This window comes from Phascolarctos cinereus, unplaced genomic scaffold, assembly GCF_003287225.1.
Source record: "Phascolarctos cinereus isolate Bilbo 61053 unplaced genomic scaffold, phaCin_HiC Scaffold_1;HRSCAF=81, whole genome shotgun sequence".
NCBI lineage: Eukaryota > Metazoa > Chordata > Mammalia > Diprotodontia > Phascolarctidae > Phascolarctos > Phascolarctos cinereus.
In genome coordinates, this window is record NW_027555514.1 from 196,975,391 (window position 1) to 196,992,310 (window position 16,920).

Sequence of the window (16,920 nt, forward strand, 5' to 3'; positions counted from 1 at the left end):
AGGGAGGGTCTGGGAGTGAAGATAAATTCTTGTTTTGGTTATGTTGAGTTTAAGGTATCTACAGGATGTTTGAGCTGTCCAGAGGGCATGGAGATGTCAGATTGTGGCTTAGGAAAGAGACTAAGGAAGCATATATAGATCTGGGAATCATCTGCATAGAAGTTGACAATTGAAGCTTTGGGAGCTGATGAGATCACCCAATGAAATAGTATAGCCTGGAAAAGAAAAGAGACCCCAAAACGGAGCTTTGGGTGATGTCTACCATTATTGGGAATAACATGAATGAAGATCCAGCAAAGAAGACTAAGGAGAGGTCAAACAGATAGAACCAGGAAAGAGCAGTGTCAAGAAAACCTAGGAAGAAGAGAGTATCCAAGACATGGTTATCAACCATGTCAAATGCTGTATAAAGGTCAAGAAGGATTAGGATTTTTTAAAAAAGATCATTAGATCTTTTTGGTAATTAAAGATCCTTGGTAAGTTTGGACAAAGTAGATTCAGTTGAACGATGAGATTGGTAGCCAGAGTGTAGAGGGTTTAGAAGAAAGGGAAAGGAGAGAAAGTAGAGGCATTGACTTTCTCAAGGAATTTAGCCATAGAGGAGAGAATGGATAAAGAATGATAGCCAATAGGGATGGTCACATCAAGTGAGGTTTTTTTAAGGATCAAGAAGAAATGGACATATTATAGGCAGGCAGGAAGGAGCCAGTAGGTAGGGAGATACTAAAGGCAAGAGACAGAGTAGGAGAAATTTAAGAAAGAAGTTGGGCAGCAATGGGAAGGGTATATACCAGAAGGTACATACCAAGAGTTTGACCTTAGAAAGGAGAATGTCCACCTCTTCATCTGATACCAGAATAAAAAGGATATTGGGACTAGAGTCTTCTGGGCCATTGGTATAGTCTGAATATATTTGAATGCCATGAAATGAAGAGGGAAGAAGTGAGAGCTTTGAATAAATAACCTTAATTTTTTTCAGTGAACTATGAGGTGAGGTCCTTAGCTAAGAGTGTTGGGGGGAGAGGATGCTTTGGTAGAGTTAAGGAAATATGAGATAGTTTGGATGAGCTGCTATGGAGATTTGGATAATAAATCAATTAGGGAGGAATAAAATGTTTACCTTGCTACAGTGAGGGCCCAGTTAAGATTAGATAACATAAATTCATAGTGGGACCAATCAGAACATTTTGTAATTTCTTCCAACTTTCTTCAACACTTCATGAATAAGATTGAGGAAGTAGCATGGTAGGAACAATCTAGGGTTGGAATTTGACAAGGAGTGATCAACAATAGGACAGGGAGACAAGGGATTCTGTGGCAAAGGATAATGTAGGATATGTTCAGGGAAGACTAGTACCTCTGGTGTGAGGGCTGCTGAGCCCTTTTTAGGGCTGCTTTCCACCTTTGATGTCCACCTGATCTACTTAACTCTCACCTGTGGCTCCAAGAAGCTGTAGCATGTACATTGGCCATACCCTGGTAAACCATTTTGACAGACGGGCTAAACCATGTTGAGGGTAACTGAGTGGTCTCAAACCCATCAGTGAGTGAGGGAGGTGTCTATTCCAAGCATGTGGAGACTTCCCCTGGTGAAATGGGTGCATGAGAACAATTTGTTCCAATGGTCGTGAAGGCAGCTGAAGCAGGTGCTGTGGAGCACTTAGAGCTTGGTTAGACATAAAAGATGCCAAGGTCATCCACTGCATCTCAAGCCATCACCAGTCATCTTGACTCCATCCTGCCACTGGACTGTAATGACTCTGGAAGAGAGAGTGAGGCCGACCACTTCATGCAATTCTGCCTCACTTAAATCCAATTTACACAAAAGACATAACCTATACCATTCTACCATTTTTACCTATCTCAAAGTCCTGTAGTGACAGGCAAATGACAAAGCAGCAGGTGTAGATACACTGGGAGCCGTGGTCACAACCCTGCACAGAGGCAGCCCAGGCCATAGGGTCATCTTCTCAGTGGAAGCAGCAGTGGGATTCGGCAGCCCCTGGGTATCTGAGCAGCCTTTTTTTTTTTTGGCAATTGGGGTTAAGTGACTTGCCTAGGGTCACACAGCTAGTGTGAGGTGTTTGGTCTGAGGCCAGATGTGAACTCGGGTCCTCCTGATTTCAGGGCCGATGCTCTATCCACTGCACCACCTAACTGCCCCTCTGAGCAGCCTTTTAAGGTTCACACTGCTCACCTCTTGGTATGAGAAAGGGGCTAGAAAAGGTGCCCTCAAAATTGTCTTCTTGCCCAACCATGGCCTGATTACTGTGGCCAGCAAGGATCCCACCCTGTGGTCAAAACACACACACAAAAAAATGTACAAAAACTTCTACAATGATGATTCCACTCACCATCAATACGCAGAATGTGCGCACACTTATAGACAGCACAAAATCCAGTAGACCTGAAAGATGAACTGCTCTTGTTGCAAGAGAATTCAACAGGTATCATCCAAATAGCAGCCCCGAGTGTAACAAGGCTGGCAAATGAAGGCCTGCTTACTAAAGTCAGAGTTAGATACATGTTTTTCTGGAGTAGCTACAGTGAAGGCAAGTGCTGTGAAGCTGGTGTAGGTTTTACAATCAAAACTAATCTAGTCAACAAGCTTGTATGCCTACCAAAACAACAGGCTTGTGAAAATGTGATTGCTACTCACAGGAAAATGCCATACCACCATCATTAGTGCCTATGCTCCCACCATGATGAATCCTGATGATGGTGGTGTTCTTTTTTTTTTTTTAAGTGAAGCAGTTGGGGTTAAATGACTTGCCCAGAGTCACACAGCTAGGAAGTATTATGTGTCTGAGGCCAGATTTGAACTTGGGTCCTACCGACTCCAGGGCCAGTGCTCTATCCACTGCATCACCTAGCTGCCCCTGAATCCTGATGATGTCAAAGAAAAATTTTGTGAAGATCTGGAGACCCTTATCATCAATGTGCCAAAAGAAGACAAGCTTATAATTCTAGGTCTCTTTAATGCTAGAGTAGGCACAGACCAACAGACATGGCAGGGAGTCCTTGGGAGGAATGAAGTTGGAAACAGCAACAGCAATGGTCACGTATTACTGAAGACTTATGCATCTTGTGACCTTCTCATCACCAACACTGTCTTCCATTTACTTAAATGCAATAAAACTTCATGGATGCACCCCTTGCAGCAAACATTGGTATTTAATAGACTATGTGATTGTAAGGAGTAGAGACAGACAGAATGTAAGAGGACTGATCATAGACTTATCCCCTCCAAGAATATTCTCATTCAACAAAAATGGCATTCTCAAGGCACAGTGACTACCAGAAGAATTAGTGTCAACAGATTAGAGCACTTCTCTGAGCAGAAACAGTTTATTGCCAACTTGGAGGGAAAGTTGAGCGAACACACAGTTGGCAACAGTGGAGCAGAAAAGGAATGGGCAGCTTTCAGAGATTTGTGGTACGGCACTGCATTTACTCATCTGGGTCAGAACACTCGCAAACATCAAAACTGGTTTGATGAAAATGATGGGGAAATTCAGAAGCTGCTAAATGAAAAACAAGAATTCCACAGGGTTTACCAACAGGATAATTTATCCATCTCTAAGAAGGCAGCAATTAATTCCATCAAAAGTAAAGCTCTGGCCTTGGAATCAGGAGGACCTGCATTCAAATCCAGCCTCAGACATGTGATACTTACTAGCTGTGTGACCCTGGGCAAGTCAAGTGACCTGATTGCCTCATAAAAAAGAAAGAAAGAAAAAAGCTACAAATAAAGCTTAGAGAGATGCAGATTCTTGGCTCAATAAGAAGGCAGATGAAATTCAGTTTTATGCTGATAGTAACAATCCAAAGCATTTTTATAATGCCCTGAAGTCTATTTATGGGCCAAAGTCATATGGTGCATCTCAACTACTCAGTACTGATGGAGCCACATTCATTAGTGATAACGATATGATCCTAGAGAGATGGGCTGAACACTTCCATGCTGTTCTCAACAGACCAGCATCAATCAATGCTGAGACCGTTGACCATTTACCTCAGGTTGAAGTCAATCCCTCCCTAGCCAAAGTTCCAACTGAAGAAGAGTTTTTGAATGTCATTAGGCTTCTTTCATGCAGCAAAGCACCTGGTGCTGACTCTATTCCAGCTGAGATTTACAGAGTGGAGGTCCATTGCTCATACAAAAGTTGACTGAAATTTTAAAGATTATCTCCATGGAGGTTATCCTCCAAGAGTTCAAGGATGCCTCAATTGTCCATCTCTATAAAGGTAAAAGAAATAGATTGTCTTGTGATAACAATCACAGGGGGGTCTCTCTCTTAGTCATTGCTGGCAAGATTCTTGCCAGAGTCCATCTGAAGGTTGATCCTTCAAATGGAAGATGATCATCTACCTGAGAGCCAGTGTGGCTTCAGAAAGTGCTGATAACAGTTGATATGGTGTTTGCTGCCCAACAACTTCAGGAGAAATGCCAGGAGCAGAACAGAGGTCTGTGTACAACGTTTGTAGATCTGACCAAGGCCTTTGTACTTTCAGTCATAAGGGCTTATGGAAAATTATATCAAATTATGTCAAAATCTGATTGCCTGGAGAAGTTCATCAATATTGTACATCAATTTCATGACAGCATGCTTACCCAGGTTCTGAATAACTGACAATGATCTCACACTTCCTCAGCCACCAGTAGAGTAAAATAAGGTTACATGCTTGCTCCCATGCTTTTTAGCATGATGTTTTCAGCCATATTGTCCAATGCCTTCAGTGAAACATCAAGGTCATCTACCATACTGATGGTAAATTCTTCAACTTGAAAAGGCTACAGGCCAAGACTAAAGTGGAGGGAGTGTTGGTGCATGATTTTTTTGTTTGCAGATAATTGTGCACTCAATGCAGTCTCTGAAACTGAGATGCAGCAAAGTATGGATTGATTGTCTGCTATTTATACTAATTTTGGCTAAATTAATATTTGGCTAACTTAGCTAATTAATACCAAGAAAACACAGGTGCTCCATCAACCAGCACCACACCATCCATATGTGATCCATCGGTTACAACAAATGAAGTTTTAAATGGCATGGATAAGTTCACTTACCTTGGAAGTATACTTTCCAGGGATGTATACATTGATAATGAGGTTAACACACACATTGCCAGAGCTCTCTGTGTTTGGGAAATTCCAAAGCAAAGTATGGGAGAGAACAGGTATTAGACTTACTACCAAACTGCAGATCTACACACCCATTGTGCTGGCCTCATTGTTGTATGCCTATGAAACCTGGATACTATACCAGCACCATGCCAAGAAACTGAATCACTCCCATTTGAATTGTCTTAGGAAGATTCTGAACATCACTTGGCAGGATAAGATACTGGACACTAAGGTCCTTTCTCAAACTAAACTGCCAAGCATTCGAGCTACTGCAGAGAATACAGTTCTGATGAGCTGGCCAGGTTGTTTGAATACCAAAAAATACACTTGTCAAAAAGGCTATTCGATGGAGAACACACAGGGCAAGTGCTTACATTGTGGTCAGAAAAAAGTGATACAAGGACAGTTTCAAGGTCTCTCTTAATAACTTTGGAATTGATTGTGTGACATGGGAGACGCTGTCACAGGACCGCCCAGCACGGCATGTCCTCATCAGAGAAGGTGCTGTGCTCTATGAGCATAGCAGAAGTAGCTCAAAAGAAATGTGAGATGCACAAATTAAAATATCTACCCCAAATGTTCACATGGACTGTTTGTGCTCGACCCTATGGTAGAGCACTCCAATCATATCGGTCTGATCAACCATGGTCGGACACACTGTAGCTCGACTCTAGCCTAGTAATGTCATTTTGATCCTCTTTGAGAATGAAGGACAACAGACAATCAACCAGCGTACCTGTTTTCCCAAACCCCCTCCAGTACTTGTCCTTTTCTTTTTTGTCACCTTAGCAAATCTGATGGATGAGAAGTGGTGCCGCAGAGTTATTTTAATTTTCATTTCTCTAATTATTAGTCATTTAGAGTACCTCTTCATGTGGCTATTGATAGCATTGGGTATTTTTCCCCTTTGAAAGCTATCTGTTCATAATCCTTTGACCTTTTATCAATTGGAGAATGGCTCCTATTCTTGTAAATTCGACTCAGTTCTCTATTTTAGAAATGAGACCTTTATCAGAGAAACTTACTGCAAAGATTTTTTTCCCTATGTTTCTACTTTTTTTCTAATTTTAGTTAATTTTCTAATTTTTTAATTTTGTTTTTACAAAAACTTTTTAATTTGTGTAATTAAAATTATCCATTTTACCTCCTGTGAATCTCTCTATCTGTTGTTTGGTCATAAACACTTCCTTATCCATAGATCTGATAGGAAATGTATTCCATGCTCCATTAATTTGTTTATAATATCACCTTTTATGGCTAAATCACATGCCCATCTGAGCTTATCTTGGCATACATTGTGAGATGTTGGTCTATACAGAGTTTCTGCCAGAATACTTTCCAGTTTTTCCAGCAGTTTTTGTCAGATAGTAAGTTCTTGTCCTAGGACATAGGATCTTTAAGTTTATCAAACACTAGGTTACCATATTCATTTACTTCTGTAGATTGTGTACCTAATCCGTTCTACTGATCAACCTTTCTGTTTCTCGTCCAGAACTAAATTGCTTGATAATTACATCTTTACACTATAGTTTTGGATATGGTATTGCTAGGCCCGCTCCTTCCCATTTTTTTTTTCATTGATTCCCTTGATGTTCTTGACATTTTATTTCTCCAGATGAAATTTCATTATTTTTTCTAGATCTATAAAGTAATTCTTTAGTAATTTGATTGGTATGGCATTGAATAAGTAAATTAATTTAGGTAGTATTTCCATTTTTATTATGTTGATTTGGCCTACCCATGAACAATTAATATTTCTCCAATTATTTAAATCTGTCTTTATTTGTGTGAAGAGCATTTGATAATTGTATTCATATAGTTGTTATGTGCAACTTGGCATATTGACTCCCAAGTATTTTATATTGTTATTACTCTATAAATTATTCTCCTGGTTCTACTCCCTTCACTTTGCATCAGTTCATACAAATCTATGCTCATTTGCTTCTGTATATTGTAAACAGTGTGGCCTTGTGTAGTCCCTGATGATGTCCCATTCATAGTTGCTTTTCTTGAGGCCTGTGTTTGAATGTCAGATTTTCTACTTAGCTCTGGTCTTTTCATCAGGAATGCTTAAAAGTCCTCCCTTTTGTTAAATGTCCATTTTTTCCTTATGGGATTATACTTAGTTTTGCTGGGTGGGTTATTCTTGGTTTCTATCCTAGATTCCTTCCCTTCTGGCATATTATATGGCCTCCATTCCTTTATAGTCATGGCTGCTAAATTTTATACGATCCTGATTATGGGTATATGGTACTTGAATTATCTCTTTCTGGCTACTTGTAGTATTTTCTCTTTGATATGAAAGCTCTGAATTTTGGCGATAACATTTCCTAGGAGTTTTATTGGATTCTTTCACTTTATCCTTTGTCCTCAGGTTCTAAGAGATTTGGACAGTTTTCTTTTTAAGATTTCTTGAAATATGATGTCTAGTTCATGGCTTTCAGGTAGTCCAATGATCCTTAAATTATCTTTCCTTGACCTATTTTTTAAGTCAGTTGTTTTTCTTATGAGATATTTCACATTTTCTTCTGTTTTTTTAGTCCTTTGACTTTGTTTTATTATTTCTTGATGCTTCATGGAGTCATTCGCTTCCATTTAGCCAATTTTAATTTTTAAGGAGTAATTTTCTTCAGTAAGGTTTGTATCTTTTTTTTTTAAACCAAGCTGTTCATTTTCTTTTTATGATCTTCTTGGATATTATTTATTTTCCCATTTTTTCCTCTACAGCTGTTATTTGAATTTTAAAATCTTTTTTTTCCTTTTTTTAAAACTCCTTCTTTAACTCTTCTACGAATCCTTTCTGGGGTTGTGTCCAAATTGCATTTTTCTTTGAGGCGTTGTTTTAGATGTTTTCAAGTCATTGTCTTTTTTCTGTGTTTGTGTCTGGAGCTTCTCTGTCACCATAGTAGTTTTTTATGGTCAGGTTCTTTGTTTGCTCATTCTTCCAGCCTGCTTCTTGGCTCTACTCACTTTTGAGAGAGATATCTAGCCTGAGTTTCTATCTTTTTATGCCCTTTTGCTGCTTTTACAACTCAGTTGAGGGGAGGGGGAACCTGCAAGTTTTCAGTGCTTCCAAAGTGGTATGATCCAAAGAAATTGACCTCCTAGTCTGAGTTCTATAAGATTCTGACCCAGGTTTGGTTTTGTTGGAGTGTGCATGGTTGTGTTTTAGTAAACTGCTGCTGGATGCAGTCACTGTTAGCCCAATGGAAAGTTAATTCCACTGCAGGCTTATGTGTACCACTAAAATTTATAATTGAGACCCTGCTCTGCTCTTGAGCTCAGAACCACACAGCTAAATTTCTGAAACATTCCTCACCTCATACACAGTGAGCAGCTTACTTGCTTGTGACCATTCCTCTCCACTCTAGGAACTAGGTAATAGGCAACAGTTTCCAGATGTTATTCATTCCTGTTCCCAGCACTATTTCATGGGTTCCCTAGGATTTCTTTCTACCCCAGTAGTCTTAGCCATCCCTAGGTGTTCAAATGTTCTTCATTTCTGCTACTGAGCTGTGTTCCTGGCTAGCGCCCACCCCAGTGTCCAAAGACCTCTCTGGTAAACTGCCCTGTGAATCTTTCACTGTGAATTCATTGTGAATCTTTTCTTAGTTTTCCCAGTTAGAATTTGGTCTTCCATGTTTTCTGGGTTGTTGTGAAGGAGGGAAGCTAGATGAACTAGACAAAAATGTTTTCTTTCACTCTGCCATCTTGACTGTGCACCCAAATGTGTTACTTCATTTGATGAAACATAAGTTTCACGAGGACAGAGATTGTTACATTTTTGTCTTTGTATCACCAGAACCTGACACATTATTTATTAATGATTCTAGATTGATTATATGGCTTTGAGCAAGCCTCTTAACATCTCTGAGCCTTGGTTTCCTCATTTGTCACAATGGGGCAATGAACTTTCACAACCTGCATCTCAGGGTTGGTATAAAGTGCTATACAAATTGTGGGTAATAATATGAATTGTCACTATTGTCATTTGGGAAAAGGAAATGGAAAAACACTCCAGTATCCTTGCCAAGAAAACCCTATTGACAGTATTGGTGTGCTATGATCCATGGAGTCATGAAGAGTTAGAGACAACAAAAACCATTGTTATTAGATAATGTGATCCCCTTCCCATAGTGATGCTCTTTAGGGTCTCTCAAACATAAAAATAATGCCACACATGGAACATCTACTTCTGGTTTGCAGAAAATGAATAGTGATGGTCCATTGGAATCCAAGAACTCAAAGCATTTCTCACACAGCAAACTGAGCAAACCCCAGTTTACCTTCTAGAGAAATATGGCCCTAAAAAATTAGTTCCCAAGGGGCAGCTAGGTGGCACAGTGGATAGAGCACCAGCCTTTGGATTCAGGAGGACCTGAGTTCAAATCCAGCCTCAGACACATAACACTTACCAGCTGTGTGACTTTGGGCAAGTCACTTAACCCCATTGCCTAGCCGAAAAACATATATACATACATAAGTAAATAAATAAATAAATGAATGAATGAATGAATGAATGAAAATAAATTAGTTTCCTCCATTTTTATTTTGACAGTCAATATAATAAGTACCATTTATTGCTTTCCCAGATGGAGTTTTCACTTATGACCCTATACACATTAAGTGTCTACTATGTGCCAGGCACTCTGCCCGGTAGGGTATAAAAAAAAAAGAGGCAAAAGGCAGTCCCTGCCCTCAAGGAGCTCACAATCTATTAGGGAAGACAACATGCAAAAACAATTATGTGCAAACAAGCTATATACAGGATAAATTGGAAATAATCGACAGAAGGAAAACATTAGCATTAATAAGGATCTAGAAACATTTCTTATAGAAGGTGGGGTTTTAACTGGGACTTGAAATAAGCCAGGAGGTGGAAATGAGAGGGAGAGCATTCCAGGCATGAAGAATAGCCAGTGAAAATGCCCTGAGTCAGGAGATAGAGTACCTAGTGCCAGCAAGGAGATCAGTGTCACCGGATCACAGAATATATATCCCTGGATGAGTGAATAACCACTAGCAAAACTACCCACAGCTCTTACCTCTAGGACAGCAGTCAGCAATGTCTTTACTCACAAGTGCAACCCATAGAGCCAATGAGTCACATCACCGGGTCCCCTTGACTGACCTAAAGGTACAGGAAGGAAGGAAAGAAAAAAGGAAGATGAAGAAGTGGAAATAATGTTATTTAAATAAGGCTTTTAAGTTTACAAAGTTTTTTTTTTCTCACAAAACTTAGATAGAACAGTAATCCCCACCTTACAGATGAGGGATGTGGAGGCATAGAGAGGTAAAGTAATTTGCTTAGAGTCACTGAGCTAGTAAGTGTTGAAGCTAAGACTCAAACTCAGAGTCTTCTGCCTCTAACGTCAGCGCTTTTCTCCTCTGAACCCCTTAAGAGAGGTTATGCCTCTTAAAAGAAAAGTAGCAGCAGGGGAACTAAGTGGTGCAGTGCATAGAGTGCCAGGCCTGGAGTCAGCAAGACCTGAGTTCAAATACAGCCTCAGATACTTGTTAGCTGTGTGACCCTGGGCAAGTCACTTACCCCTTAGTTTCCTGATCTGTAAAATGAATTGGAGAAGGAAATGGTGAACCGCTCTGGTATCTTTGCCAAGAAAACCCAAATGGGGTCACAGAGAGTCAGACATGTCTGAAAAACAACTGAACAAAAATAGTAGTAGTAGGGGTGTGTGTGTGTGTGAAAGAGGAAAAAGAAAGAAATATGTGTATGTGACATGTTAGAGTAAAACCAGGGACGTCCATTCCATAGGTCACCTTCTGATTTAGGCTGGACCTCCCCTAGGGCAGACAGTGTTTTACTGATCCTTCTTCTTTCAGGGAACCTGGAACAAGCCAATGAAGAGTTGCGAGCAATTATCAAAAAGATCTGGAAACGGACTAGCATGAAGCTCCTAGATCAAGTAGTTCCCCCAGCTGGTGGTAAGTACTTTGCTGAGGGCCTCCCTCCTCTCTCCTGCTGCAGCTTTTCTTCCTGACACCCATTTTTCTCTAGTGTTCTCTGGAGCCCCAGGAAGAAAGTGCTTAAATGAGTGGTCTTGAATCCAATAGACCTGGGGCATCATAGAGTAGAAAAGTATCTCCAGATCCTATATCTAGGGCTTGCAAGCACTCTTAAAGAGACAGGAGTGATAGACTTCTGTGGAGAAGGCCAAGCAAATTCCCTTGATACCAAGATGCTAGGCAGAGATGGCCATAAGCAGAACTCTCATGAAAGCCCACAGAAAATTGGACAAACCTCTGTTTATCTTCTAGGGAAGCTTGACCCTGGAAAAATAAGACTCTTCAATTATTATTTTGTCCAGAATCATTTACTTCATCCTAGACTAACCTGGGCAGAATTTTGAATGACCTTCTTATTTGAGAATGGAAGTGGTGTCCCTTGAGACTGTAGCAGATTAAAGGTACCATTACTTCAGCATCTATAGGCTCTGCTTGTAGAAAGTAGGGAAGCAGGAAGGTCATCCAGATCTCACCAGATTTGGCCTGAAAATCCCCATCCCCTTCCCCAGTCTCTTAAAGAAGGGGCTTGCCTAGGGAAGGGAAAGTGCTTAAGTTTTTCTCTTGGGAGCTTGACTGCGGGTCAGGGCAGAGAGGGGAAGGGGGAGGGGCTTCAGCACAAGGTTCTTAGTTGCCTAACCCATCCCTCAAATAGGGAATTAATACATTGCTTCTGATCTTGGGTGTCTAGGGACTTGATTCATTCATCCAGCAAGAATTTATCAACATCTATCTAAACAGTGGATTAAAAATTAATTAAAAACTAAATTGCCCTAAAGCTGTTTACATCTACTAGGGAAATGGCGGATACACAAATAAATAAATATAAAACATATGCAAAGTAAACACATGACAATTTCTGGTGGAAAGGGGATCTGGCTTGGCTTTCCATAGAAGGTAGCCCTTTCATGCGGTTGAAATCTGTATATCCAGTCCTAGTCTCTTGAGCTACAATCCTACCTCACCAATTAGAGATTTCTAACTAGATGTTCCATAGGCATTTCAAACTCAGCATGCCCAAAACAAAACTAATTCTTCATCACCCCAACCCCAAATCTTTCCCTGTTTCTAAAATTCCTTGTTTTTGTTGAGGGCAACACCTTTCTTCTAGTCGTTTGCAATCTCAGCTCTTCACTTTCTCACACACCGCTTATCTAATCAGTTGCCAAAGTCTTGTAGATTTCTTCGTCTGCAACATGTCACATCTGTCTACTCTCCCTTTAATCAGTCACCACCCTTTCTCAAGCCCTCATCATCTTCCACCTGGACTATTGCACTAATCTCCTAATTATTCTCCCAGCCTTCAATCTCTTACGTAGGTTCTCCGTCCTCCACACAGCTGCCAAAGTGACAGTCCCAAAGCACAAATCTGGACTAATCACTCAGCTGCTCAAGAAGTTCAGATTCCTATTGCCTCTGAAATAAAATAAAAACTCCACTACTTGACATTTAAAACCTTTCACAACATGGCTCCAGTCTACTTTTTCAAGCTTATTGCATATGATTCCCCTTTATATAATCCCAGCCAACCTACCTATTTGTTATTCCCTGTATATTTCACCTCTTATCTCCAAGCCTTTGCATAAACTGTCCTCCAAGCCAGAAATGTACTTCTTCCTTACCTTTGCCATATACAATTCCTAGATTTCTGCAAGGCTCCGTTTAAGTACTATCTCCTATACAAAAGCTAACCAGATTTCCCCAATTGCTAGGGTTTTTCCATCCAAAAGTAATTTGTATTTCATATAAATACATGCATGCACATATGTAAATACAAATATATGCATAAAATATAGAGTATGTGTACATATATATAAATATAGTGTGAATACATATATAATGTTTGTATACATATATAGAGTATTGTACATGTAGTGTATATAAATATATAGTATATATATATGTAAGGCATATATACATACATATACTTATGTACATGCATTGTATTATGCCTATATAGTGTATATACATATACATCTATACCATGTGTATACATATGTACCTATACATGTGTATATGATATGAACATACATACATATATGTGGAAATATAGCGTATGTACATTCATGTAAATTTTGTGTGAGTGTACATGTACATATTATATTTATTGTGTGTGTGTGTGTGTGTGTGTATACAGCTATGCATTATATGCTATTTACTTATTTGTGTCACCACCACCTCCCAAATAGAATGTAATATAAATTTCATGAGGGGAGAGATCATTTTATTTTTGTCTTTGTATCTCCAGCATCTAGCATGGAGCCAAGTGCATAACTGGTGCTTAATAAATTTGTATTGATTGATTGAAGAAAGACTATTGGTAACTATTGGCAGCATGTAAAGGCTACCTTCTATGGAAAGCCAAGCCAGATCTCCCAGTTGTTACTGCCCTTTCCACCAGAAATTATCACGTGTTTACTTTGCATTTGTTTTATATTTATTTATTTGTGTACCTGTCATTTCCCCTACTAGATGTAAACACCTTTAGGGCAGGGACTGTTCAATTTTTAATTAAATTTTAATTCACTGTTTAGATAGATGTTTGATAAATTTGGTAATGTAGTTTCATTTAATGGTAGGAAGACTCAGGCTTTCCAGTTAGAAAATAGAACATAAGCTCAGAGGGGAAGAAGGCAGCCAGGTCTAGGCTCCAGTCTTCCTTTTACTCCCTTCTTAAAAGCCCAAAGTGTTGCCTTGAGCTATTCACTTAACTCCCATGGGCCTCAATTTTAGCTTATGTAAAATGAAGGACTTAGACTGAGGTCCCTTTCAGCTTTCTGGGTATTTGGAACTTAATGAGAATTAATCAGGAATTATTGATAGCAAACATGAAATTGCATTCCTTGTTATACACGCTAACTTTGCTTCCTCCCAAACCTTCCTCTCCTCATCCCCTGGTGCTACACACCACTCTCAGATGATGAAGTGACTGTTGGGAAGTTCTATGCCACCTTCCTGATCCAAGAATATTTCCGAAAATTTAAGAAACGCAAAGAGCAAGGACTGGTGGGCAAGCCCTCCCAAAGGAATGCGCTGTCTCTACAGGTGAGAAACTGGAGCAAGGACTCTACCTTTTTGTGTGTCATTGGACCTCTTTGGCAGTCTGAAAAGACAAGCCTATGGATCTCTTCTCAGAATAATGGGTTGGGCTTTTTTTTTAATTCATAATTGAATAACTTTAAGATGAAGGCTAATAAAATGCCAAGTGGATTCCCAAAAGTTCAGAGCCTCTGGGCTAAAGAGAGTTAGCACACCCATCAGATTTGATCTCCTCTTCCTCATCCTCACTCTTCTCACTTGTTGCCTGTGGGTTCAAGGTCAGCCCTACAGAGTGAAGACATCAGAGGTTTCCAAAGCCTCTGAAAGCTTCCCTAATTTTCTAAATTTTCTAAAGGTTGATATGCCACCCTACTCTCACACTCTGAATGCACTGGAAGGAACCATGCTCATCCTAGGATGTGGGATCTCCCAAAGATGATATGGCTGTCCCTATTTCTCTGCTATGTCACTTTTATAGGTACCTCACTGTAGAACTGTCCATCAACAACTGGACTAAACAGACTTGGGGAGAGAGGGCTTTCTCCCCTCCACAGGTCTATGCAGCTGGACAGATCCAGAGCATATCATTTAACCTCAGGGAAGCTCCCACACTGTACTAGGTGCTACTTTCAATGTGAACACAAGCTGATAAAGGATACAGACAGATATAGCCATATACATGTAATATATGTATGGATGTATCTATACATATATCCATACATATTATATATGTATACACAAACTAGACAAACAGGTACACACTGATCACCTGCTAAACAGAGAAGCAGTAAATTTGGTTTGGTCAAGGGTGGAGTCGAGGTAATAGGGAGACTGCTGGCTTGATGCCACCTGGATGTGGGAGGCTGTGACGTGGAGAAAAGAGGGTCCTCACACCACTTGGCTGTTCTCTAGGCTGGTCTTCGTACACTGCATGACATCGGACCAGAGATTCGACGGGCCATCTCTGGGGACCTGACAGCTGAGGAGGAGTTGGACAAGGCTATGAAGGAAGCTGTTTCTGCTGCCTCGGAAGATGACATCTTTAGGGTAGGTGGATGCCTGACCCTCCAGCACAGATCTCTAATATGCCATTTTTTTAAAAAGTGGACAAAGAAAAACAATCAACTGAGTAGGCTTGATTTGCTATGTTGGATTCTTGTCATTCTACTTCCCATCCTTTTCTTCATCCTCTCCACTCACCTTCTGCTCCCTCTCTGACTCCAATCCATACTAGCCACACCCTGAATTTATTGCCAGCTAGAGAGGTGGGAGGAAACTGGGAAGAACCAGTCAACTCCTGGATTGGGAGGAGTGTATCCTGTGCAGGGAATGGGTTTCTTCCTCTGCACTTGGAGGTGGACCTTTCAAGAGGGATATCTCTATAGCAGAGGAGAGCTCCTGACTATGTTTGTATCAGGGCTCATTCCCAACAACTTCTGTCCTGGAGCTTTGGCAAGAACTAGGATATAGGGGAGCCCCTTCTTCAGTGTAAGTACACTATTGTTTCATCATCATCATCTTCCCATCTCCCTTTTTTCTCTCTCTTTCCTTTCCCTAACTCTTGTAGGCTCATAAATAGGCTTAAAGATTTTAAGTTTGAAGGGATCTTAGCGTTCACTGATTCTGCCTTCTTCATTTTACATATGAGGAAACTGAGGTGCAGAAAATGTAGCTGACTTGTCCAGGGTCACACAGACAATAAGCAGCAGAGCTGGATTTCAAACCCAGTTACTTTGACTCCAAATTCTATGTTCTTTGTACTGTACCGTGATGTCCTGTTGGACTCCCTTCCTTCCCTTCTCTCCTCAATCAAAAGCAAATTGACTTAGGGAAACAAATCTCTACTGGAGACTATACTACCACGGCTTCATATAATTTCACTGTTTTTAGAATACATCAAGTTGAAAAAGCCCTCCTATCACAGCTCTAATACACCCTGGTGTCAGAAAAGTAACCAACTTGTGAATAGCCACTCACTCCTCCACCCAGAGTAATCCGTTAGTCAGTAGGCATTTAAGAGGCACCTACTATGTGCCAGGCACTATGCCAGGAGGTTCTGAAGACTCAAAGACAAAAATGAAACAATCCCTGCTTTTAAGAAGTTTTTTATTTTATCAAGACAAGAAAAAACAATTGGGAAAGAATACTGGCTGAATGTCTTTAACTCTGAGGGATCTCCTGGGAGAAGGACAGATTGTATCTGAACAACGTGGCCTAGCAGATTATTGGTCTTTATTGTCTTCCCAGCCTGGGTGGGAAAATCATAACCATATGAGTCTTTTGGTTCCCCCCTCTTGAAATCTAGCTTGGAAGGGAAAACTTGTATTCCCCATCACTGGCTCAGGGTCCAGCCAAGAACCTGATTGATATTCAGCCATACCATCTGGAAATACTTGTCAAATCCAGGCCTGAAAGTCACCAGCTTTAAAGGGTTTATTTTTTTAAATCCCTAGACAATTTTTGGAATTATGGGGATGTTAGCCTCTAACTTCTGTCCCTTTAATTCTGTCCTTTTTATTTCTCCTAGTTATTTCACAAAGGGCAGGGTCCTCTTCCTCTTAAGTGTCCATGTCAATCAATCAGTCAGTCAGTCAGCATTTATTAAACACTGACTATATATGCCAGGCACTGTGCTAAGTGATAAGGTCCTGTTCCTATGTAGTATTTCAGCTTCTACTACAAGTAACCCCAGAAGTAGCTGATGGGGACTAAACTTTTCTGCTCCTGGGATT

At 40.3% G+C, this 16,920-nt stretch overlaps 1 protein-coding gene across 1 annotated transcript in view; it reads left to right on the top strand.

Moving 5' to 3' along the window:
- The window catches only part of CACNA1C (calcium voltage-gated channel subunit alpha1 C), a 1,008,001-nt gene that overhangs the window by 968,528 nt on the left and 22,553 nt on the right, over positions 1–16,920 (top strand). The window contains 3 exon segments of the mRNA XM_078156118.1: positions 10,970–11,071; positions 14,067–14,194; positions 15,101–15,235. Of these exon segments, the coding sequence (XP_078012244.1) occupies positions 10,970–11,071; positions 14,067–14,194; positions 15,101–15,235 (365 nt within the window).